We start from the raw sequence: 26,437 nt of genomic DNA on the forward strand, positions 1-26,437 counted from the left end.
TCCTTTGGGATTGGCAGAACTACTTCTTTTATATGATGAAATAAGATTTATAGAAATTTTCATCATAAGAACGGCCATACTGGGTCAGACCAAAGGTCCATCCAGCCCAGTATCCTGTCTCCCAACAGTGGCCAATGCCAGGTTCACTCCCTCTGGGGCACCTAACACGTAATCAAGTGATCTCTCTCTAGCCATCCATTTACACCCTCTGACAAAGAGAGGCTAGGGACACCATTCCTTACTCATCCTGGCTAATAGCCATTAATGGACTTAACCTCCATGAATTTATCTAGTTCTCTTTTAAACCCTGTTATAGTCCTGGCCTTCACAACCTCCTCAGGCAAGGAGTTCCACAAGTTGACTGTGCGCTGTGTGAAGAAGAATTTCCTTTTATTTGTTTTAAACCTGCTGCCCATTCATTTCATTTGGTGACCCCTAATTCTTATATTATGGGAACAAGTATATAACTTTCCCTTATTCACTTTCTCCACACCACCCATGATTTTATATACCTCTATCATATCCCCCCTTAGTCTCCTCTTTTCCAGGCTGAAAAGACCTAGCCTCTTTAATCTCTCCTCATATGGGACCCGGTCCAACCCCCTAATCATTTTAGTTGCTCTTATCTGAACCTTTTCTAATGCCAGTATATATCTTTTTTGAGATGAGACCACCACATTTGTACGCAGTATTCAAGATGTGGGCGTACCATGGATTTATATAAGGGCAATAAGATATTCTCCATCATATTTGATGTGGGTACCTGGATGGAGGCCTGAGGCTGGATCACTTTAAAGGAACTGTGTTGTTTGGACTTCTGAGTAACCAGTAAGGTAATAAAGAAGCTGTTTTATGTTGGCTGGGTAAATCTAAGTATTGGAATAGCCACCAGCTTTATGGGGACTGTCTGCCCCATTCTTTGCAGTTCACCCGAATTGAGTGACCACAGCTGGTTCCCCACTCGGACCCTGGTCACACTTGGGCTCAAAGATTTTCCCCTAAAGGGACTAGTAAGAAAGTCAGGAAAATGGAGTAGTACACAGGAGACTCGACTGAGTGAAAGGATATTTAAAAAACGGGTTAAAAAGGAATGAGGGAAGTGGCAGTGATAACGGTACCGGACGAGGCAGCTGTGCCAACAAACAAAGACACAGAAGCTGGCTGCAGGGAGGGAGTTTGCAGTCACTCTTGGGGGGTCTCTCCTCTGAAAATCCTGCTGAAGAGGTGTCTAGCTCCTGGAAATGCTCTGAAGCTAGCATGGGATTGCAATACTGAGGAGGCAATGTTAAAACAGGGGTAAGGAGCCTTTTGCCTCGGGGATCACTGTGGGAGTGAGATAGGGAGACCCCAGAATAAATCAAAGAACTGCACAAGTGCGTGGGAGCACAGAGATTTTCTGAGGGGGTCAGCTACTGGCCACTCCCCAAGGTAGGACACAGTCCAAAGGTCCAACTTGGTTCAATACATCCTCTGGGCTTGTATACCGTGCCCTGCTGCTTTGCCAGGCCTGTCTCAAGCTGGAGGATTATGAATTCTTGTGGAATTAGGGACCAAATCCTCCCCTCATGCGCCCTGCTCTAGACCTGGACAGACAGATTTGGGGCAGGGAGAATGTCCCTGCTCAGGCCATAAAACTACAGGGAAGCCCCTCTGCAGACTATTATAACCCTGAAGCTGCAGGAGCTCCTGCTGCTGTGGTCTCTCCCACCACCACCACGTGCAATGGCCAAGCTGAACACACCATTGAAGAGTGCAGTTAGACCACACACACACACACACACACACACACACACCTTGCAGCACCCTGAGCCTGACAGGTGGCTTTGCTCACTTGACTCACAGGTAACATTACAATATTTCTTAGACTCTGAAGCCTGGAAATTGCAACCACAGGTAAAACAAAGCACCTTGTACAATGACGGCATGAGATCGACGTTTTATAGTAACTCTTGCAATTTTGCAATGCCCTGCATTGGTGGGGTTTAAGGCACTTTGCAAACATTCATTAAATCTCATAACCAGGAAACAGAAGTGAAATTACTTGTCTAGAGTCAAAGTGAACCATCTAGGGCCAGCTCTTGGGAGCTGAGGATGCTGGGAAGTGGGGGAAGAGAACCCCATAGTCCAGATCCCCACGCCTGGACCAGACTGCCGTGAGACATGTTAAGTAATCATATTCCACCTGGGGTTAAATTGAAGGCAAGATTCCTTTCACCCTGTAGACTAGCACTTCAATGAGTTGGCCTAAAACATGGTTTTAATATGTCCATCCTAACTGTGCAATTACTTCATACCCGAATGTCTGGGGGCCTCCATCCATTACAGCTCCCCCTCTCCTTCAGCAGTTGCTGATCATTAATAACAGGACTAAAAAGGTAAAAGAAAGACGCTGAGTCAGTGCATTGGCAAGGAATCCATGCTTCACCTTGAGAAGTTTACAAGGAGACTCTGCTCATCTTGTCGTCTGTATTCAGACGGCAAAGCCATTAAGGCTCATGACCTTTCACTGCCCTTTGCAAACTTGAAATTCCAGGCAGAGTTTTGGTCCCTTAAAAAAAAGTGAATTAGGAGAGAAAATGCCTGAGGAGAAAGCACACCAGCCCACCAATTCCAGCAACTGCTGTGACTGCCACTAAGCGCACCAAGAGGAAATCCAGAGAGTCCTCCAGCTGAGAGTGCAGTCTCAGGACCTCCCTCCGCGTGCTCTCCCAGTCCCCGGAGTTGTCAATCACGTGGTCAGCTAATTTGCACTTCTCATCAAGCGGCAGCTGGGAGGCGATGCGCGCTTCTGCCTCTGCCTGGGCCAGGCCATTCCTCTTCATCAGTCGTGACAGCTGTGTCTGCGGATCACTACCGGGATGGGAATGAGAGACAGCATCAGAGAGACGTCTGGAAAGGAGTGAGGCCCCTAATGCCTCCACACTGCAATTACAGGACACCGAGCATGGCCAGTGCTCCAGAGAACAGGATCCCCTCAGCCCTATCCCAGCCAACACACCTGGTGGGGAGTGATCCCGTCCCACTCTCCAATCAGAGACTACTTCAGCTCAGCACTCGTGAGCCAGAACCTCCCTGGTTAAACATCTCCTTTCATACGGAACCTGCAAAACCAGCAGGATCCAAGGAACTGACCAGGTTTTTCTTAAAAGCCAGTTGAGCCAGCTCTCGTTGCATGGTGGGGTCACCACTGCTAGAGGGGGAGATTATACAGCACCACCCCCAACACAAGGGGCAACCAGACAACATGGCATCAGCGCCACCCCCAGGTAGCTTGGGAGGAGTGCATCAGATCCCCTAGCCCAGATGACAGAGGTTTCTAGAGTCCCACAGAAAGTGATTTTTGTCCATTATTAATTAGCACTATTATTTAGTATGTGTGCGCTACTCCCCACAGCCTACTAGCACCAAGGCCCTACTGGAGATCAGGGCCCCATTGTGCTGGGGGCTGCAAAGACACCTAGCAAGACAGTTCCTGCCCTGAAGAGCTCACAGTCTGATTAGGCAAGACAAACAAAAAGTAAGAGAGGAAACGGAGACAGAGACTCAAGGATTTCCTCCCAACAGACTATGGTCACACTCCCTGTTAGTATCCCCTTAATTCTTAACGCTGGCTCTGTATCTAGTCAGTCAATATCCACGGGGATTGATTTGCTGAGTTTTAACATATTCCTGCTACTTGCAGTTAACTAAAAGGCTGCATTAACAAGGGCTGCCAAAATGACACTTGTTCTCCAGTTTCCTTGGCCCTCTGTGGCACTTACCTGTAAACCAGGACTGTGTGTTTCATGAACTTGGTTAGTGTGTTGGTCTCAAACAGCAGAGGAATGTCCAGAATCACATAGCGGTAGCCTGGATGAACGAACCAACCCCCCGCCAAAAACAATGTGTATATAAAATGGAAATATTACTACTTATAAGGTTTTCTTACCACACACACACACACACACACACACACCATTAAAAATATGGACAGAGAATTGTCTAGCTGCACAGTTACACTTTCCCCAAGGTGGCAGCTGCAGCACTTCAGCTCTTTTTGAGGAAGAGGAAAGCGAAAGTGTTTTTGTTCAAACTTTCAGACCAGAAGGTGAAAGCTTCAGAAAGTTGAGTGGCTGGAAACAGGCTAGAATGGAAAACCTAATGCACCTTCTGACTAGAGCAGGCACTGCCACTTTGCTACATTATTAGAGGTGGAGCTGGCTGTGGTGTGTTGCTCAACACTTCCCAAAGGGGCTGGAATTTCCCATGCTGGGTGTCTGCCTCCAGCCAGTTTTTTGGAAAGGCTGGTTCAGCTGTTTCTGAGAATAAGGTCAGGGGAAATATTTAAAAAAAACATTCACAGCTGTTTTGCTGAGAAGCTGCAGTGCCACCATGCTTTGGCACAGGGACTGAAGATTGGGTGAGGTCACCCTGGGGTCAGGGATGTGCCCTTTCCTGTCCTCATGAAAATCTGCCATTTTCAGACTTGCAGCCTGACCAATTTGGGCAGTTTGCACATGCTCAGTGGAGCTAAACACCCCTACTCTCCCAACGTTCGGTCTGCACTGAAATTGCTCTATCCCCTCTGTTCCTACGTGCTAACCAGACAGAGCATGTTCCATCCAGGGCTGCAGGAGTGAGACATCTCCTGAAATCGCTCCTCTTGGCTACTGCAGGTGCAGGGTTATGGATGAGAACTCAGAGCAGGGAGACTGGACATGTCTACACAGCAGCTTCCTAGCATGGGCACACAGATGTGCTAGCTCTACTCCAGCGGGCAGCATGGCCATGGCAGCCCAGGCTAGCCAGAGTGCAATCCCACCCGACCGCCATGGTCGCACTGCTGTTTTTAGTGCACTACCTTGAGCGGAGTTAGCACATCTGTCCACCCCTGCAGGGAAGCACCCTGCCAGCTGCCATTTAGACATACCCAGTCTCTCTCAGGCTCTCAGTACCCCACTGCTGGTGTAACACCGACAGACCCCGGTCATCGGCGGGCGGGATCGAACCGGGAACCTGGAGCTTAGTGCATGAGGCTCTACAGCATGAGCTAAAAGCCAACTAGCTCTTAGCTAAGGCTGTAAAGCAGACTCATTTTATCTCTCTACGTGGTCTCGGTGCCCCACCCCCAGGACGTGTGTGGGTTACACTGGCACCAAGGCAGCATGGAGGAGAAGGAAGAAATATCCTAACTTGGTTTAAAGCAGCGGGGTGAAGAGTGGGGAGGAAGAGCACATGGACAAGCTGGAATGGAAAGGGGCCTGCTACAAGGTGGGGCTGATAGGAGCGATGACAGGGACACGGCCTGTTACAACCTGAAACTGAACCCAGGGTGCCTCAGTCCCAGCATTCCTTTGGTGTCAGCCAATAGCTGTGAAACCCACCAGCAGACTGTCTCGCTCATCCCCCTGCAATGGCTGGTTCACGTGGAGGATACCAACTTACTACTGCTACCAGTGACATTAACTCAAAGGGCAGAGGCCTTTGCTAAGGATCTGAAGGTTCCAACCCTGCTGACAATGCACATGATATTTCAGAGGGTTTTTTTTTTTTTAAACTTAGAAAGTTACATACAGACAAATATTAATGTTGCAAAGTCAAGTCCTTAAAAGTTAAGAAATGGCAGAATTTAAGATTAGCTGTGCATTATTCCTCTTGTGCCTCCGTCCTCCCTGCCTCTGTCGGTCTGTCCCCACCACAGCCAGCCCACTCTCCCTCTGCCCCCTCCCCAAGCCTGTCCCTCCTCCTGTTATTCCCTCCCTGGCCTGCCCATGCCCCCGCCTTACCCTGGACCCTCATTCAAATCAGTGGCTTTGTCTTTCTCCTCCAGGTTGCCTGGATGCCAGCAGGGAGGGAATGAAAGCACAGGGGAGAGAGAGTGAGTGTCTCCTTGCTCTCAGTTCTGGTGCCCAGCACCACAGTGACCCCCAGCATCTGGAAAGAGCACGTTCAAGACAAATCTAGCTCAGTCACCGGCTGGAGCATGCTCAGTGAACTCTGTGGGGACGGTGTACGCTCAGTAAGGAGGGAATGTTTAGAGAATTTTGCTGCCAGCCTCTAACAAAGCTCTGCTGAGAATCTGCAACTGGCAATTTTCAGAGGTTTATAACTCAGTCAAACTTGGACGGATTTTCGTAGATAACAAAAGGCACCTCTCTGACCCCTGCCAAATTTAAAGTGTCTGCTTCAAAACATGGAGGGTGCTGGAGCTCCTTAAAGCATTTGTAAGAATTTAACAGGAGTACCACAGTGTATTTTTCCTTAACCTTACTGTTGGAAGTTCTGAACCATTTTTGCTGAAACTTTAAAAATAAATTCCAGCCTGAGTCAGAAATCAGCATGGAAAACTGCATCCCAAACTATTAAAGTTGGTAAAGTTATAAGCAACCAACCATAGAGACTTGTTATGGTCAGTTAACGTGTCCCATTATAATACGTATCCCTGCCAGTTCCACCTTAAATAGAGACAAACTCATGGTGGCAATTTCCACATGACCAACTGTATTTATTTTATACCTTAGAACACTTCTCCTGTACTCTGCTCACTCACCTGTCTCCGAACCTCAGAGCAGCTTCCAAGAGCCACCTTTTCTATTGCTTAGAAGAAACAACCTGCCACAAAAGTGTTTCCTTATTTCCCTCCAGATGCCCCCCACCATTACCCCGCAACCCTGAAAAATACATTGGTCTGAGGAGCAGCAGGGGCAATACTCAATCCCGGCCTAGTGACAGGTTTAAGGTCCTCTGGAATCATCAGCTGAGAACTTGACCCCTTGACGAGCAGGGAATCCCCTTTGCCCAGTGGGAGACGGGACTTCTAGAACCACAGGGTTAGAAGGGACTGCAAGGATCATCTAGGCCAGTGGTCACCAACCGGTCGATCGTGATCAACTGGTCGATCCTGGAGCCTCTGCCAGTCGATCGTGATCTCCGGCCAGCGGCGCAGCGGGGCTCAGGCAGACTGCCTGCCTGTCCTGGCCCCATGCCGCTCCCGGAAGTGGCTGGCTGCTGGCACGTCTCTGCAACACCTCGGGGGGGCGGGGTATGTGAGGCGGCTCAATAGGAGCTGTGGGGGCGGTGCTCACAGGCACGGGCACTGCCCAGAGACCCACTGCCCCCCTCCCTGCCAGGGGCTGCAGAGACGTGCCAGCAGCCAGCCGCTTCTGGGAGAGGCGTGGGGCCAGAGCAGGCAGGCAGCCTGCCTGAGCCCAGCTGCTCCGCCAACCGAGAGCCACCAGTGGTAAGCGCCCCCTGGCCAGAGCCTGCACCTTGCACCCAAACTCCGTCCCAGAGCCTGCACCCCTCACCCTCTCCTGCACCCCAACCCCCTGCCCCAGCCTGGAGCCCCCTCCTGCACCCAAACTCCCTCCCAGAGCTTGCACCCCTCATTCCTGCACCCCAACCCCCTGCCCCAGGCTCAGCCCAGAGCCCCCTCCCACACTCTGAACCCCTCAGCCCCAGCCCAGAGCCTGCACCCCCTCCCACACCCCAATCCCCTGCCCAGTGAAAGTGAGTGAGGGTGGGGGGAATGGAGTGAGCAGAGTGGGACTGCAGGGAATGGGCGGGGTAGATCCTGGGTTGATCTTAAATTCAAAAAGTGATCTTGTGCGTAAAGAGGTTGAAGATCACTGATCCAGTCTAACCCCCTGCCAAGATGCAGGATTTCTAGCCATGCCTGGTTGCTGCACTAAGGTCTGTCGTCTTGCAACTTTAACTTACAGAAAAGTCTATTTTAGAACAGTTTTAGTTGCTTCTCAAATTAATGAGTGTTGCCCCCTGGTTGTCTAGCCAGTGCCCCCTTGTGGCCTATTAAAAATGACTCACCCTGCCGCAGGCTGTCACCCCTCACAGATCCAGTACCATGGTGCTGAGCCCTCTGTCTATGGCACACAGGAGTCTACCCCACGTGGGGTATTACAGTCCAAACAAAAAGGAAAACAGATGGACTGCAGATTCATCGGCAGGACCCTTCTGCTCTGGCCATGTCTCTACGTGGCTAGTCCCTTTTGCCAATCTTCCTGGGTCCAGTCGTCCCACCCATCAAATGGCTCGTTCAGGTAGCAAGCTGCCTCAGGCTCTGGGCTGAAACCAGGCTTCTGTGAGCGAAGAAGTAGCAGAGCTCTGCTCTCCTTCCTGGCCACCCTCAACTGGGCCTGTTAACTCCTCTCTCCACTCCCGGACGTTGGCTGCAGGGTCACCTGGGTCCACAGGAACGTCCTTAACCCCACGGTGCCAGTTCCCATCACAGTGAGTTATAATTTTTTCTCCTTCTAAGGCCTGTACAGTGGGCCCCATGGTACTAAGCCACCTGGCTTTACAGGAGGAAACATTTAATAAAAATTAAAAAAATAAAAATTAAAAAAAACACCCCACACCAGTGGTCTTAAAAAGAGAGAGAAGCCCGTGCCAGTGCGGGGTGGACGAAAGGGTTATTAGCCCTGTATGGGTCGTGTGTATCATTCCATGTGAGCGTCTATAAACCCTTCATGCCATAACAGGCTCGCTCATCTGTAGATGCTACTGCATGGTACAGAAAACCTCAAGAAGATGTTTGGTAATTTTTGTTATAAAATAGCATCTAAATGGAGAAATCTATTTTATGTATTTCTCCACCTAGATGCTGTTTTATATCCCCTCTACCTATAGAGCAAGGTGGTTTTGTTACCTGGGGTGGGGGGGAGAGAGAAAATTAACAGTCTAAAAATGATCTAAAATAGCTTTTTTTTTTTTTTTTTTGCATAGAAAAGTCATGGCTTTAAACTCTGATCTCTTGGAGGGCAGAAGTGAGGCCTGTGTATTCCCTTGGGAAACCCTCTCCAACGGTGTAAATGCTCCTTTTTCCAGCTCTGCAAGACTGCAACTTATAAAGCTTTAAATTCATCAGCTGCTACAGGACTGGGTTTCAGACCAGTGGAACCTGGGGGCAAGGAAGTGATTCCATATGTGCACAAACCCAAAACCTTAGCTAAAGCCCTTTGGCCTAAGACACCTAAAATAAATATCCCGAGTCAGTTACTGCAAACTAATTAAGACAAAATCATTTGCAAAGTGATAGCTGGAGCAGTGGGTAAGGCTCCCCCGAATGGCTTCATGAGCTCATTTAGATACTCTTTTATTTCCTTTGTCTATTTCTCCAGTTTCCTTTCTTGTCACCTTCCTTCATTGGCTTACTTTCTCCCCCTGCATCTCTCTCAGGAGAGCTTGGCTTCTTCAGCTCCCTAGCAAAAGGCTATTCAGCTGTCACATAGCTCACCCTTGATAAGCTCTGCAAACTAGGCTGACTCTATTAAGACATCCCTCTGTCTACACGGAGACCTCCGAAACAGCTGGTGATCTTATCTGGCATTTGACTAGACCAAGTCTGACAGCTGTATTTGTTATATTTATCAGAGGGAAAAGCAGAACTCCGGAAACCACAGCTGTCAACCCATTTTTCACCTTATCGAGTTTAAGAGAGCTTTATGGCTTTTAGTGAAGCAGGGGGTGGAGGGGAATAATATTAGAACATTTCAGAAGGGGTGACATTATCTCAGGAGGAATCTCTGAAGAAGCCATACAATGCTTCCTTCAGACCCTACAGATGTACTTTAAACCATATACGGGAGAAAAATGTGAAGGGCAAAACTAAAAGGCAGGATTCTCTGAACAGGAACAATGGAAGGATGCCACATCGCTAAAGGCCACTAGTGACACAGCACAAAGGCAGTCACTCAACATTTTAGCTCCCTTTCTCCTCTAGTCCCTTTCCCTGCTAAAGGAAAAAACAACCAAACACATATTGCTGGTCGCCAGTGTGACCAGAAACCCTGATGTCCTAGGAATCCATAACAATTGCTTAGTTTCTTACCTAGCACAAAGTATTTAAAGATCTGTTTCAGCATCTCTTTCTGGATCTTAGGGTGAGTGATGGCGTTCAGCAGCTGCCGTTTTTCCGGGTGGGAGAAGATAATGTTTCCCAGAGCCTCCCGGTTTATCTCCCCACTCTCCAAGAGGATTTCACTTCCAAAGTTATGCACTATCTGCTGATAGGCTAAGAAGCGGGGCTGAACCACTGATAAAAATAAACAGCTGGAGGTTAGTGCCAATTCTGCATAACAGGAAGTGCTTACGTCAGTGAAGGGTCTAAAATGAATCTTATTCATTGAACGATTGAGGTCTATTCCTTTCAAGGGAGAACACATCTGTTGACCGGCATACGCTGAAGAAGGCTGTGGAACATCTCAACCTAGGGGTCTAAAAGCTACATGAGAACCAACTTTGAATCTCGTGCTGCAGAAACACATTTGCTAAACTTTTGTTCCAATAACACTTACATTTCTTCAGTGCCAGGTACCCAAGAGATCAAATTACTTTGCAAACATTAATTAGCCTCATCATTCTCCTAAGAGGAAGCATTACCCCAATTTTATAGATCAGTAAAGTGGGAGAAAGGACTTGCCCCAGGTTACACAGCAAGTCAGTAGCAGAGCTGGGAAAAAACATGCAGAATCATCCTGATTCCTCACTCCTTTCTCCAACAAGTAGGTCTCAGAGGATTCTCGATTGGAAGGTTCTAAGAGAAGAGGCCGTGTTTGGAGCGCTCAGTAATAATAAATGTTATTTCTGTTTGTTTCTTTTGAAAAGGGAAAACACTGCAGTGAGCATAGTTGTAATAAAAACTTTATAATGTATAGTTATCGAGGGCCACAGTTTACATTTTGAAGGACCTTTCTACACGCATGCCTTAAGACGGTGGTGCTTTCTACACACATGCCCCCAGAAGGGCATGGAAGAACATGGGGGGGGGGGCAATGCCAGGTGGCTCAGGCCAGCCCCCATGGGGGGCAGGAAGGGAGCGCCACCTCCTCCCTGACTCACCTCAGCAGGCCACCCAGCCTGTAAGTCAGTGTGCTACCACACCGATTTCTGCCTCCGTGCCCAGCGCAGATTCCACCTCAGAGACGGCTGCACGTGCCTTCCCCCCACCCCTGAAAACCTGAGGGAGGAGGGGCAGAGGGGCATGTATTGGCCCTGCCCCAGAGGTGCAGCCTGGCTGCAAGATAGAAGCTGCCTGCTGCTGAGGAAGGCTTGGCGGTGCAGTAATGCGGGGGGGGCGGGCGACTGGAAAAGTTTGCGCACTGCTGCCTTAAGACAGGACGTACGATGGCCATAGATTTTGTTCAATTCCAATTAGGCGTTGAGTGGGGAGATTCAGCTTGTTCTAACTGAAAACTCCTGCGCCGGATGAACAGCGTAGCTGGGCTCCCACAAGGGAGTAGTGGGTTACTAAATATCAAAAAGGGCTGAATATTAATAGGCTTAAGGTTTCCAGTGTCATCAGAATCAAGCCATAAGGGCTTCTACAGAATACAACGCGAGATTCTTTATGATGAATTGCACATGAAAGCCTGTAGGAGGCCAATTCTCAAGAGCTGTTTGCAGCTTATTATCGACTAGTGTGATGTAAGGAAAGTATGTCATTTTAAAAAGTCATCGAAATTGCCACCCAGAGGATATAATAATAATAAAAAAAAGTAATTGGGAGAAGGCTGGGGATAAACTGAAGTGAAAAAAAAAATCAGTGTATATTCTATTTTCCTCTAATGATGCAGACCTTTCCACTTGATTGAGGCTCAGAGCAAGTTAGAAAGAAAGACATTTTTACTAAGATGAATTTCTTACTTGGGGAATTGTAATTTCTAATTCAGGGAGTTTCAGTTAAAAAGGAAATCCAAGTAGTAAATAGAACAAAAAAAGCAATTGAAGAAAAATAAATTGCTTGGTGGAAAATTGGCATTGAACATGTACAGTGGTTCGAAGTGGCATCCTGGCCTGTCAGAGGACTGGTAGCAGCTCTAGCAGGCTTTCTGCCCCTCGAGAGGCACTACATTGCAACAAAACGTCAAAATAGCGCAGCTTTATGATGGCTACTGAATAAGTTCTTCAATGACCAGAAAAATTGAGGTACTTAAAAAGGAAACCACCCAAGCGACATTGATTTCTAATTAATAATCCTTTGTACATCTGCCGTGCTAGTCATCGACAGGCCTAAAAAGGGATGTACAAAAATTAAATCCCACGTGACCCTGATGAGGTAAGTCCTATTATCCCCATTTTACAGAGGGAATGGAAAAAGAAGGGTTTCACCCAGGCCATCAGATCCCCGAATCCTAGTCCCAGCTCTGATGCACTGGAACCTTGTTTTGTGGGTTGTTTCCATATCAAGAGCAGAAACACCCTGAAAGTGTTACAGATTCCCAGGCATGTACATTTTGGTGCAGCACAAAATAAAACTGTGGTTTGAGTAGAACTACAACCTTCACTGGAGGCTGATTCTGGTCTCTTATTAGGGTGCATTTTTAAGGTGAGAATTACATTTTGGGGGTCGAACTATTTGGGATCTTAACAAAAAAGTACCCACCAAACATATGAATGAAGGCTGAAATTCTCTTCTGGGGGTACTGGTAACATTCACCAGTCACTGAAGCGCCACCAGCAGCCCCTGACAGATATAGAGTTGGGTCATGGTAAATTTGGTGGTGGCTGGAGGGAGGGAGAGTCACAGATTTGCAAAGAGAACTTTGTTCAACTGTCTGTAAAGAAGTGTCTCTACAAAGCAGTGTTCACTGCACTATGTTCTAGGAGTACACTAACCAGCATGAAATCTCTTCGCAGTGTGTGTCATTAAGATGTGACTTTTGATGAAAAATGTATCCTGTTTCCAATCCCCGAGACAGCCAGTCCATACATATCTAGTCTTAAATTGGGGAAGCAAAAGGTAACAGTTATTGACTGAACACAGAGCACCCTCTGCTGTCTAAACTCCAAAGCAGCATCAGCGATTGACTCCAGATTGTCAGGGAAATACAAGAAAAGAGATCAACTACGCAAAACTAACCCTGTCTGGCAATAACATCGGCATCAATCACTGCACAGCCCAGTTCCCGGAATACTGCCACTACTGTGCTTTTTCCTGAAGCAATTCCACCTGACAGTCCGACCAGGAACATCCTGCTCTGGAAAAGAAAGAAAACAAAGCAAGTCTGGGTTTCATTAATTCTGTACATGCACATATCTGTCCTAATTCAAAGAGGATCAGACTTGTATTTCTATGGCATGTTTTCATTAGAGATCTCAAAGCAATTTATGAACATTAATTAATCCTCACCCTCTCTTTGAACTACATCACCTCATTTTACATACTGGGGAACTGAGACAAAAATGAAGGCCAAGATCTTTTAACGTCCGCGAGTTCTGAATGCACAATCAGTCAAGCAGCCTCTAAATTTTCAGAAGAGCTGAGCATCTGCAGAGCCAGTTGGCTAACTGGAATTGTGGATGCTCAGCACTTCCAGAAGTTAGGCCCTAAGTCTCAAATGAGAACTACCAAAACAGTAGACACTTCTGAAAGTTTCAGCCTAAGGGACTTGTCCAGGATTATCACAAAAAGCAGTGACAGAAATGGGAAGAGAATTTAGCCCGTCCCCACTCACAACATCCAACCCCCAGATGATGAACTTTGTGGATGGTCAGGGAGAGCATCTCAGGTGGGATGCACCAGCAGAGAGGCTGCCTCTAACATAACCAGCACCCAAATCGCATTGAGCCTTATCAACATATGAAATTGCACCAGCAAACTAACGTCGAGTCAGTGCTATCTATGGCAGATGTGCAGTGTGCTCTATGCAAGAGGCAATAGCAAGGTAGCTGGCTGTCACGTTCTACACTAACCGAAGGTTCCATATGTCTCAAAGGGTAACTATGGAGAGTTTATTGTAGTAATCCAACCTATTTGCTCAGGACTACGAATCTCACTGGCACCCACGTTACTTTGCTAACACATTAAACATTCAAAGATTTAGGTTGTTTGTTGCGAGTTAAGATTAATTTAATACACAACTCCGTTCTGATCACCTCGTCCAACTGCCTGTCTAGCACAGGCCAGAGAATTTCACCCACTGATTCCTGCATCAAGCCCATTTATTTTAGTTGAACTAGAGCATTTTTCTTTAAAAAACACCCAGTCTTGATTTTAAGGGATGGAGAATCCACCATACCCCTAAATACTAATGAATAATTACACTCACTGTTAAGAATGTGTGCCTTATTTTTAGTCTGAATTTGTCTAGCTTCAGCTTCCACTGGATCTTCTTATGCCTTTGTCTTCCAGATAAAAGAACCACTTACTATCAGAAATATCCTTCCCTTTGGGTCTCTGGATGATGATTCAAGCCACCTTGTAACTTTCGCTTGCTGAATTTATTTGGCTTATTGCTCTTCTCCAGTCTCTCAACATAAAGCATACTTTCCAGAATCATTCTTGCAGCTCTTCTCTGAATGCTTTTCAGTCTTTCAACATCCTTTTTGGAGCAGAGACACCAGAACTGGACCCAATATTCCAGGAATGATCTCCTCAGTGCCCTACACAGAGGTCAGTGTTTTTTCTGATGAGTAGCGATCTAAAGATATCAAATACTGCAAGTTTCCCCTATTCTGGAGAGTTTGTTCTGACTTCTAAACAATCCAACCTCTTCAACATTAGAGCTCCCTTTTTCCAGTGAAGAAAACTCTTGTGCCGAATGCAGAGTGTTGGGGGGGAAGAGTAAGTGAATCTCAGTCCAACAGAGTTTTGCAATCTGCTCATTTTTAGCTCCTCTGCACTTGTTTGTTCAAAGGCCTTTAAATTCCTCCCAGCGCAGAAATAGTAAAATATACTAAGTTTGATGCGTGGATGTGTATCATAACTCATCACCACACTGGAACCCCCTCACCCCCCCCCCCCAAAATACAGGCAGCAGAAGGAATACAAATATATCATTTCTAGTACATGATAAGCATTCTTTGTGCTGTGTACTGTGGTTATTCTTTGAAATTATTACAGAGAAGCAGCTATTTAGACTAGAAGGAACCTCAACTCTACCTCAAATAACTCTCCATTAAATAACAAAGACGTAGTTAATGCCCAGTAACTTCCAATTACTGTATAACAGTGGTTCTCAAACTGTGGGTCAGGAGCCCAAAGTGGGTCCTGCCCCTCTTTGAATGTGGTTGCCAGGGCTGGCTTAGACTTGCTGGGGCCCCGGGGCTGAAGCCCAAGCCCCACTGCCCAGGGCCGAAGCCAAAGCCTGAGGGCTTCAGCCCTGGACAACAAGACTCAGGTTGCAGGCCCCCTGCCTGGGGCTGAAGCTCTTGATGCCTGGAACAGTGGGGCTTGGGCTTTGGCCTCCCCAACCAGGGCAGTGGGGCTTGGGTCCCCTCTCCTGGGGTTGAGAAGTAATTTTTGTTGTCAGAAGGGGGTCATGATGCAATGAAGTTTGAGAACCCCTGCTGTATAAGGATGCTGCTTGAAGTGGGGTTGATTGTCCACTAGATGTCACTCTTCCCTCCATTAAAAAGCAAGTGAAGCTATGCCTATAAACCAGGGGTTCTCAAACTGGGGTCGGGACCCCTCAGGGGGTCATGAGGTAATTCTGGGAGGGGGCGGGGTCGCGAGCTGTCAGCCTCCGCCGCAAACCCCGCTTTGCCTGCAGAATTTATAATGGTGTTAAATATATTAAAAAGTGTTTTTAATTTATAAGGGGGTGGGGGGGGGGGGGACACTCAGAGGGGTTCTATGTGAAAGGGGTCACCAGTACAAAAGTTTGAGAACCGTTGCTATAAACCTACTAAGCTTACATTTATATAGCACCTTTCATTCAGAGGGCTCACTAAGATTGTTTTCAAACTTTACTAGCCAGCTCCAAACATTGTGTATGTATACACACACACACACGCACGCAGCCACCTCTCAAGAGGGACGTGTCCATCATGTACCAGCACAAATTACCACTGATCAGCAGTACAGACACAATGAAAATTAACAGATCCAAATGAAACCTACAGAAGGAATTTAAGGAGGCAGAATATAATTATCCAAGAGAGTTTGATCAACACATCGGTATTAATTTAGTTGTGCAAAAAAGAACGACAGAGTCCTTAATACCCATAAGTGGTTCATCTCATCTGCAAATCTTGGCTACTTACCTATTAAAGGGTGGCACTGGATGTGCCTTTTTTCCTTTTTGCTGGTGATCTGTATGTGCATCTCTCATATAGATAAAATTTCATAGTCCTGTAAATGGGACGTAGAGAGGCAGGCTGTGAGCTAGTGATGTCAGAGGCCTGATGGGAGGGTTCCAGAAGATTCTGTGGCAGTTGGAGGCAACTCATCGAAGGGGGAAACTGCCAGGCTGGGACATGAAGGAAGCCCATACCAGATGCCCTGCATAACTACTGCCCTGAAACTCACTAGTTCTGCTGCTGTCAGTACCCAAGACAGTACCCATGTATCCCGATACTGCTTGGAACGAGAGGCAAGTGCACGTTGCTACTTGTTCTTCCCAAAAGCCTAGGAAAGCAGACTGGGTCAGGCAGTCCATGGAGTAATAAGGAAGTCAGAGACAGAAAGACGAACAGTGAAGTCAGTTTTTCACAAGACTCTGACAAGTCACCTTGTTGCCAGTTGAGGAAGACTGAACCATGCATTCCTACTTCAGTGGGCTTTGGATCAGGACATTAGGGCCTAATTCTCCATTCCCTTGAACCCTAGGCCATCACTTACACCACAGGTGGGCAAACTTTTTGGCCCAAGGGCCACATCTGGGTATGGAAATTGTATGGCGGGCCATGAATGCTCAGGAAATTGGGGGCTGGGGTGCAGGCAGAAATGAGGAGTTCGGGGTGCAGGAAGGGGCTCCAGGCTGGGGCAGGGAGTTGGGGTGTGGAGGGGGTGAGGGCTCCAGCTGGGGGCACGGGCTCTGGAGTGGAGCTCGAGGGCCGGATTAAAACGACTGGAGGGCCAGATGCAGCCCCTGAGCTGTAGTTTCCCCACCCCTGCCCTAGCCTGTGCTATTTGGGTTACTGCAGTGGAAAGAGACTGAAGGATTGGTGTTGAAAGTGTAACCAGGTGGTATTTTGGTTACTCTCATGATGGTACGGTATAAAATATTTTATGCAAATGAGTTAGGGATGAGCACATTACTCACTGGTATCCAGGTTATCCCCACCATCACATACTAGACACACAAACAAGTTTTCCCAAGAACAAATTTAAACAAACTAGCATCTAAGAAATATCTCAGAAAACAACAGCTTCTATCTTATTCATATAGTGCAGCTGTAGCCATGTCGGTTCCAAGATATTAGAGAGACAAGGTGAGTGAGGTAATATCTTAGTAGAACAACTTCTGTTGGTGACAGCTTGCGTCTCTCATCAACAGAAGTTGGTCCACTAAAAGATATTTACCTCACGCACCTTCTATCTTATGCAGTCAATTGACACACAAAAAATGTAACAATCCATTTCTATCACAGCTATAACTGTTTTAGTGAATGCCAGATCTAACCTGGAACACCAAGGAAGGGAGGAGGGATAGCTCAGTGGTGTGAGCATTGGCCTGCTAAACCCAGGGTTGTGAGTTCAATCCTCGAGGGGGCCATTTAGGGATCTGGGGCAAAATCAGTACTTGGTCCTGCTAGTGAAGGCAGGGGGCTGGACTTGATGACCTTTCAAGGTCCCTTCCAGTTCTAGGAGATAGGACATCTCCATTAATTAGATTTTTTTTAAGACAAAGTTCAGGCAGTGTGTGTTGGACTGGCCACTTGGTCTTAGAAGAAACTTAGGGCTGGGGATGAGAGGAAAATCATGACATGAAGAGCACAGAACTATTGGCCTTACCCTTGGTGTGCAGTTGAATAAGCACAGGGTGATAATTGCAGATGGGTTTTAGTAGACATGGGTATTACTACAAGTTTTCATTTATCTAAAATGAAATATCCTTTGCTCCTATAGTGCCAGGACTTTCACCTTAATTGCCGCATCACTTTTTCAAATTCATTTCAAGTTTGGCTGATAATGGACTGTGTCAACCTTTTAGACTTCCATAAGGTGCTTGATTTAGTCCTGCTTGGTGTTCTGATTAAAAATTTACCACATACAAAAACAACGTAGGCCAATGGTTCTCAAACTTCTGTATCGGTGACCCCTTTCACACAGCAAGCCTCTGAGTGCAACCTCCCTTATGAAGTAAAGACACTTAAATATTTAACACTATTATAAAGGCTGGAGGTAAAGCGTGGTTATCAGCCTTGTACAGCATTGCGAAGGACTTTATTGGAAGGCTGTATCCATTTCTTGTGTCCACACTTTAAAGAGGATGTTGAAAACAGGAAAAGGTTCAGAAGAGAGCTCCTAGAATGATGTGAGGTCTGGAAAGCCTGCCTTATAGCGAGAGACTAAAGAAGCTCAATCTATTTAACATATCCAAGAGATGACTTGACCATGGTCTAGGAGTACACCACTGGCGGAGAGATTTCTGAACATAAATGACTCTTTAATCTACCAGAAAAAAGAGTAACAAGATCCTGTGGATGGAAGTTGAAGCTAGGCAATTCAGACTATAAATAAGGCACACAGTTTTAACAGTGAAGGTAGTTAGTCATTGGTGCCACTTACCTAGGGATGCAGTGGATTCTCTATCACTTGAAGTCTTGAGCTGTAGACTTGATATATTTCTAAAAATATATATATGCTATAGCTCAAACAGAAGTTATGGGCTTCGTGCAGAACTTACAAGGTGAGATGACCTGAATTAACACAGGCCATGACAGCTTAGAGCAGTGGTCCTCAACACAGTGCTCGTGGGTGCCATGGCGCCTGCCGAGGCATCTATGTGCACCAGTGTACTGGCCAGCGGACGAGCATCCGCCGAAATGCCGCCAACAAGCAGTGTCATCCAGAGGCGTTGCCGCCTAAATTTGGCAGCGACGCCTCTGGATGACGCTGCTTGTCGACGGTGACGCCTACTGACGCTGCCGCTTCTCGGCGGCATTTCGGGGGATGCTCGTCTGCCGGCCATGGTCTGCGGTAGCTCATCGTCTGGTGCTGGCCAGACAAAAAAGGTTGGGGACCACTGGCTTAGAGAATCATAATCACAGAAAGGGATAATCATAATCCCTTCTGATCTAAAATTATATATAGGAATTGGTGACTATTGATTCCATGGTCCCTTATCACACAACGCATGGTCTGCTCTAGGGATGGTCCCAAACCAAGATGTTTGATCTTAACTTGTGAACAGTTCAATAGTCAAACTCTTAAAGGCCAGCCCATCTCACTATCGCTCATCCCATTTTATTTTTTAAAAGGGAACATCCTGATTCTGATGGGATTGTCTACCTGGACTCTTGAACTTTTTTGGAGGGGGAGGGGGGGCAGCGCAGAAGCACCAGTGAATGGAGAGATGGATGAACAGGAGGGGGAATTTCAAGGTGAGCAGGGGCAGCTGGCACCAGGGTGGGAAGGAACATCCCAGTAGTTTCTACTTCCACACTGATAGTAGTTCCTTGGCAGGTGGTGCCCAGGGCCCTGTCCCATCCCCCACCCTGGTGGCTTGCACCCAATGCAGTCCCCATCCCACTCCTGGCAGCTGGGGTGCACATGCTCCAGCCCCTCCCCTGGGCCAGGTATTTCCATTGGGACCCTTGGTGGCCAGAAGGAGGAAGTAGGCGAGGCCACGCCCTGGTAGCCAGCCCAACGGTGTGCACCACTGTGGCCATTCCAGCCCCTGCGCCAGGGCCTGCTCGCACCTCTACAAGGCATTGGGGGGACAATAACCTAGATCCACCCCCTCTATACTGCCGCTGGGGGGCTGCTAGCCCCCCAGGTCCCTTACCCCATCTTGAAAACCCCCAACAGCAGCACATGGAGGACGAGCAACAGGACGCCCAGGGACTTCCCACAGGCCCAATACAACCAATCGTTTCTCCACAAATCTTTGCCATACATGGAGATAATCCCCCGCGAGGCAGATGCCCACCGGCGGCTCCGGGGCGCCAGCGGTTCGCCCGGGGGGTGCCGGGCCGGCACTACTCGCTCCCCAGCCGAAGGGGCTAATGGAGCCAGCGGTGCGGAGCGGCCACTGCCCACTCGTCTGCCCCCCGGACAGGCCCTGGGGAAACCCGCCCCGGCCCCGCTGCGACCCCCGGGACGGCTGAGGGCAAAGCGGCTGCCCGAGGAGCGGGGCGGGGGGGGGTGGCCCCCCCGGCCCAGGCCCCCCCACCGAGCGGCCCGCCAGTGCCGGGGGGTGACAGCGCGCCGGGCCGAGGAGCGGAGATCACCGGCAGGTCTGGCCCAGCCCCCCGGCGGCCCTGCTGGGAGCGAGGGGGGCGGCCCAGGCCCCGCCCCCTCAGAGCGCCGGACGCTGCCCCCACCTCAGCTTCCCGAGCCCCTCACCCGTCCGCTCGCTCTCCCTGGGCCCAGCTTCAGCCACGCCACTGTCCCGCCCTTTCATTGGCGGAGAGGAACCCGGCTCTCCCCGCTCAGCCAATCATTGCTGCTCTTACTCGGCTCGCCCCGCCCCCCCCAGCGCCCAGGGAGGGGCGGGGCCGCGGGTTTGTGGAGTATAGGGTGTGAGTAGCGGGGGATGGGGCTCAGAACGAGGCTCAAAGCGGGGGGTTGTGGGTATAGCCAGGAAGCGGGGGGTTGTGGGTATAGCCAGGACCTATAGTGTTTAGGTTTTAAAAAACAAGCAGGCCTGGTTCTGTATTTGGATCCACAGGGACCTGTACCTCTGCAGAGCTTCGTGGCCCAGGCGGCTGCACAGAGATGCAGGGGTCTGTCTACCTGGATCTGATTGCAAGAGAGAGGTTTTTAAAACTAAGCTGTTACTCTATACCGAGCCAGCATAAAGAACGCAGGGCAGGCATGATGACTGCTGGCTCTCTGCTCAGTGCACAAGTGTGCTATGGCCATCTACGCAAGCTGCAATTGGCCAGAGCTGCCCTGAAAGAAGAAAAATGCAATATTGGATCCTGACAGGCACAAGACGGTGTTGCCTTTGTACATCTGTTTGGGGACAAATAAAGCATGCAGCTTACATAAATGAAAAAAACAAAGTAGATATCTTTAAACCATACATGATACAAGGTTTTCCATATTAAGGGCATGTCAGAAGTGATGCCACAAATAATTCCTAAGCAGATTTCTCCTTCTGCCTCTGAATAGGTCCCCTCAACAATTGAAAACCTGAAGTAGGAGATTGAAAACCTTCTCAGATGGGTTGAGGGTGAGATAGTTCTGATACTAATCCAATACCTCCCCTCCTGCTAACTGCAGCAAGCAGTCTTAGTCTGATAGTCCATCTTTTACTACGCCAGTTTAAATAATTTGTCCAACTAGTCTAGTATCCAGTTGGCAATTCCAGATGCTTTTGAGAAAGGTGAACCATCTCCCCTCCCATAACGTACTTCCCCATTCATTGCACAGTATCCTGAGGTTCTTTATAGAACTCATGAAAAACAGGATCCTGTCTGAAAAGTTTAAGAAGGCCCTGTGCAATGCAGTACATGGTGGTGGGACTGGGTTTCCTTCTTGACCATTGAGACCTCCCATAATCCACCTGGCCTACTGCACATGAGCTATGCCCAGCTCATGAGACAGCTCATGGTGTCCGACACCATCAGATGGTCCAGAGACATCTACACGGAACACATCACGGGACACCGCCAGTACCAGGTTGAGTAACCAAGAACGCTGACCAGGGAAATAACCCACTTCCTTCCCTGATGAACCAAGGGACATACTCCACCCATGTACTTATTCTCTACACCACTGCTGACTTGGACTCTTAATACATTCCATGGGTGGCGTATCTGAGCCCACTTATTCACTGACGCTTTAAAAACTTCCACACCCCAATGTGGATCTGTGCTGGTTATGTGATATGTATGTACCTCGTGAACCTTGTAACCGATACTTGCAATCCCCCATAACCCAAGCCCAACCCCAGATGTACAATACCTTCCCTCTTTACTTGTGTAAATTTGATTTTAAACATTTCTGTTCCCCTCCGAGACTCTGAGATCCAGTCACCTGTCTAAGCCTTCATAGTTCTAAGGCCCATTATTGGTCAGAAATTGATAGCTTCTGCACATAGCAGCAAAGGCCAATTTAAGGTCACAATTCCTAGCCCCTCGGTTCAATAAGGGACTCCTAAAAAGAATACTACACATCCCAGCATGCCCCGGTCATGAACAGGCTTATCTACCACGGCAGCCTCTCCCAAAGGATTATGGGAGTTGTAGTCCCTTTCGCTTTAACAGGCTCTTCCGAGTTCATCTCATTGCAGACTACAAATTCCAGCATGCTCCACGCGGCGCCGCCCAATCGCGGCTCGCCTAGCTGTGGGGGCGCGGCAGCCGGCGAGGCCCTGTTTCAAGATGGCGGACGACAGTGAGACAGCAGTGAAGCGGCCGCCGTCGAGGCCCCAGCGATTGTCCGGGGAGGAGAATGACCACGAGCACTGCAGCGACTGCGAGAACGAGGAAGAGCACAGCTACAACCGGGGGTAAGAGGGGCCCCGGGCCCCACAGAGCGGAGCCGGCCCGTCCCATTGAGAGAGGCTGCGGCCGGGAAGTGCGCCTAGCCCCGCCACTCGCGCGTCCTGATTGGCTGCAGGATGGTATTCCACTCTGTGAATGGCCAACTCCTTTGCCAGTCAAAAGGGGCGGGGCCCATGGGCTGCAGCAGCATGTCTCGCAAGCTAAGCAGGGTCAGGCCTTAGCAGGGCGTGGATGGGAGACTTCCCCTGGGCAGCCTCCAAGGAGTAGTGCCGTGTGGACCCGGAGTGGGAGTCACCTGTGGGTAGGGAGCTGCTGGTGATGCTTGGGTACTGCCACCATTAGCTATGGTGCCTGGGAGGGCACAGGACAGGGAGGCTGAGCAGTCAGGGTCATTGATGATCCTGTGGTGCTTTGCACCAGAGTTAAACCTAGGGCTCTGGCCAGGTTTCAGCTGGGGTAAGTTCATTTGCGCCCCCCCCCCCCCCGAATTCACCTGCAGTTTCTATCTGAGGTTTTAACTCTCAAATTGCTGCCATGTTTGCTGTGTACTGTTGCAGCTCCAGTGGTGGCTGCATCTCACTGGTGGGTGAAGTGACTCCTGTGCCCAGCTAGCATATCATGTAATGCATGTTATGGAACTATAAGGGAAAGGTTCCACATAAATATGACTTGCATCGAATATAACTTGCCAGGTGCTTTGCATTCTGCATGCTGGAAGGTGTTAAAGAACAAATTCAAATATGATGTATTACTGTAAAGTGGTTACAGTGTAAAACAGAAGTTTTGTAAACAGCGAGAAATCAAAAGGATCAGGGGTTTTGCAAAATACGTATGTGTCTAGGGGCAGCAAAACTGCCAGTGCTGTAAGAACATAGGGCACCTACAGCAAGAAAAGAGGTGATGGATCTATGCTCCGGACAAGACTCTGGTTGTAGGTGGATCCTGTCTTTGCAGTAGAGCAGGATGTTCCCAAACTGAGTAACTCTATATTGCTTACTTGGCAGCAATCTTCAGAGGCATTCCTTCCTACTGCCCCAAACTGGCGAGGGTACTTATTATCCACACAGAGACTGACTCCTCAGTGTCCCTTTCCTGACATACCGGCTCCTCCGCTCTCCATGTTAGCAAGCATGTAGCAAGCACACCCCTTGGCTCTGTAGATAGAGTAGGAATACTTCATCAGAGTTTCATTCTGAGGTTTTAGTCTCATACTTGGGCTGTTGACTAACCTCAGTGTAAGAAAGGCAGTGTCTTTGGGACCTGTATTTGAAACTTTATTTTTTTAGGCCCTGTGCACACTGTGAGAGGAATTGTAGTACCTACGGTCATGGATTAAACAGGATTTTAGCGTGGTTTTCCTGATTAGTGTGAGCCAGGATTTTTTCCCCCGTGAAGTATGATGCTGACTAACTCCTTGGGCCTTGTTTAGTCACATAGATCAGGGAAACAAGGCCAGACTTGTGCTACACCAGCTGTGTCTAAACACAGTTGTAGATAGCATGCTTCTGATTCCAGATGTGAGGGCCTCATTTTGCTATTCTTTGTCTAATCTATTGGGGTTTTGTAATGACCTGGTTTTTTATGAAATATTTATGCTGGAGATTTTATCCTACCCAACCTGTCTTTGCTATTTTGGTACCTAAATAACAGCTTGAGGAAGCTGGTTCATGGATAGAATCATTCTGTTTTGCTGTTTCACATAGTGGATCTGGTTTTGACAGTTCTAGTGTGAAATGCAATTGTAGTGTATAAGGCCGCTTATGGCACCCATGTTAGGGCTCTGTTCTCCACCATCTTCTTATTGCTGCCTACGGTAGGATACGGAACACTTCTGTGATGTGGGTAGCTTAAAGGAGAGACACCCCCATTAAACCCACTGTGCGTGCATTTTCATTTACACACTGGAGCTGATAGTCACATGTATGATCACATTTTTCCAGAGGTTCCTGGCTTGTGCTGTGCAAATCTGAGCTTCGGTTGAGCGACTTTCTATGTTTTTTATATCCTTGACCCCATTCGGTGTACTCTGAGATTTAGAGACCATCAGCTGAAGAGCAGTCTCTCTTTGTCAGCAGTTTTTATTAGGCAATATCACTTGTGAAGAAACCAAAGTTAATAAAAGACCAGACTGGAAATATTGAAGAAGCTTTCTTGTGTCAACACAGCCTTGCTGTAATATTTCATTTGCCTCATGGGTGGGGCACTGCATCTTAATTTAATAGGGTTAGCTTTGCTGTGGGCTTGGAAGCTGTAATTTCCTTCTCTGACATGATTTGGTTTGTAAGACCAGATCCAAGCAGAGATGAGAAGCAGGGCTTGATCACGACTGCTGACTCTGCTTTGTGCTTTCTAACGATATTTCCCAGTCAAACGGAGTTTTAAACTCCCAGGCCATGTATTCATTAGGGAAGAAAGTCTATTTTTAACCTATTTTAGCATCCTAGTGTGGACAAGGCAAGTTATAGTTTAAACCCTAACATGGGGAAGCTATAATTACCTTGTCTTCGCTAGAATTAGCACATGACAATTAACAGATGAAGTCCTGGTCTACACCTAAAACTCAATTCAACCTAGCTACATCGCTCAGGGCTGTGAAAAATTTTGCACCCCGATTGCCATAGTTAGCTCAGCCTGATCCCCTGAGGTAGACGTCGCTAGGTGGACAGAAGGATTCTTCGGTTGATGTAGCTATCGGCTCTCGGAGCAGTGGATTAACGACATTGACGGCCAAACCCATCCATCGATGTAAAACGTGTCTACGTTACAGCCTAACGTTACATAGCCTAACAAATGTCAGACGTTTGCCGTGTGGAATAGATATCAGGGGGTGTCCAGGCTAGATGTCGCAAAGGTGTTTGGAAAGTTTAAAACTCCTTTTGAGTGGCAATGAAGTTAGAAAGCGGAGTCCATAGTGTGGAAGAAAACAAGTCCTCACTCTGCGTTTGTTAGCAACAAGTCAGAGACAGTTTATTTATGAACAATTGCAAGGGAAGACTGCGGTCAGATAAGGGGTCCCCCTGACCTTAGGCAGATCTTCCCCCTACAAGCAGTATAAGACAAGTATTTATACCTTCCTGTTACACAAACTCCCTCCAGACACTACCTTATCTCAAGGTTTCTGCTTAAATCAGCATTCCATCCTTATCAACGAAAAGCGAGGCGAGAAGCGAGGCGAAAAACAGCATCTTTTACAACTCTCGCGTTGTTAGGGTTAGGGCTACCTTTCACTCTATCCTTAAATTGACTAAGACATTTACCCTGCTTTAATTCTGCTTCCACAATAGATATACTGATATTGAATACGTGCCTTGAAGACTCACCCAAACACTTTTCCCTCCACAATCAAAGGACTCTGAAAGAGAAAAGACCAAAGAGGAAGAAAATGAACAATTCTGGAACCCCATCTGAGCGGTTTCCTTGTTGGTGATTTCTCATGCTCGTATTAGACTAACATGCACACAATTCATTTATCTAGTTACTCGAGCTGCCCACAGTTCATGCGATCAAACAACAAATTGTGGTGGGGAGAAGCATTTTGAAATTCAGCCTTCATATACCACCTGTTAAGCAACTGTTTGCTAAATGGACTTGCAAAACGATTCGGGGAGTTCTCTCTCCCCTCAGTGCCCTATTCCCTGTCAAAGGACCTTTGTGTTTTTGTTACAAGACTAAAAAAATCCAGGTCTAACTTTATTATTAGCAATAGTGCTGACTGTTTGGTTTTTTAAGTGTAGGAAGGAGAGGAACTGAGACATCTCTGATTTGCTGGTGTATCAGTGCTGTAAAATATCAACTGAGCCTGTTTCAAAGAGTGATAAGGTTGAACGGTTTCCTTTTCTAGAGAGTGAGTCTAATTTAATCTTTCCTCTGATCACTGTTTAGTTTAAAACAAAATGTGTTCATAGAAAGAAAACAAGTCCTATTCTTGATTGTGCTCTCATCTGTAGGAAGCCTGTAAACTGTTCTAGCCTTGGTCCGTGGCACAGCGTCCTCCCCCACCACTGTTGTGCTGTGTGCCAGTTGACTGCCACTCTCCACACCTGAGATGGCTGCATTTCGGTGGTGTCTCTTATCAGTATAGGTCAAGAAGTATTTGGAC

At 47.8% G+C, this 26,437-nt stretch overlaps 2 protein-coding genes across 7 annotated transcripts in view; one reads left to right on the plus strand and one right to left on the minus strand.

Moving 5' to 3' along the window:
• Positions 1 to 1,810: 1,810 nt before the first annotated feature.
• Positions 1,811 to 20,249, minus strand: DCAKD (dephospho-CoA kinase domain containing). Of its 6 annotated transcripts, none has more exons than XM_024217231.3 (5): positions 20,231 to 20,249; positions 12,857 to 12,969; positions 9,827 to 10,030; positions 3,762 to 3,849; positions 1,811 to 2,850 (listed from the first exon to the last, which is right to left on the minus strand). In XM_024217231.3, the coding sequence occupies exons 2-5, from the start codon at positions 12,966 to 12,968 to the stop codon at positions 2,565 to 2,567; spliced, it is 690 nt and encodes a 229-aa protein (XP_024072999.1). In that variant the 5' UTR covers position 12,969; positions 20,231 to 20,249; the 3' UTR covers positions 1,811 to 2,564. The 6 variants fall into 6 exon arrangements, with proteins under 6 accessions (XP_024072999.1, XP_024072996.1, XP_024073000.1 ...); XM_024217228.3 differs by having other exon boundaries at positions 12,857 to 12,974; positions 20,231 to 20,247; XM_024217232.3 differs by lacking the exon at positions 20,231 to 20,249 and adding an exon at positions 20,209 to 20,216.
• A 1,961-nt stretch (positions 20,250 to 22,210) lies between these two features.
• The window catches only part of NMT1 (N-myristoyltransferase 1), a 31,889-nt gene continuing 27,662 nt past the window's right edge, over positions 22,211 to 26,437 (plus strand). Inside the window, exon 1 of the mRNA XM_024217234.3 lies at positions 22,211 to 22,343. Coding sequence (XP_024073002.2) covers positions 22,216 to 22,343 — 128 coding nt within the window. The 5' untranslated portion in view covers positions 22,211 to 22,215. The remainder of the gene's footprint in view (positions 22,344 to 26,437) is intronic.

This window comes from Terrapene carolina, unplaced genomic scaffold (assembly GCF_002925995.2).
Source record: "Terrapene carolina triunguis isolate 2854851 unplaced genomic scaffold, T_m_triunguis-2.0 Scaffold495, whole genome shotgun sequence".
NCBI lineage: Eukaryota > Metazoa > Chordata > Testudines > Emydidae > Terrapene > Terrapene triunguis.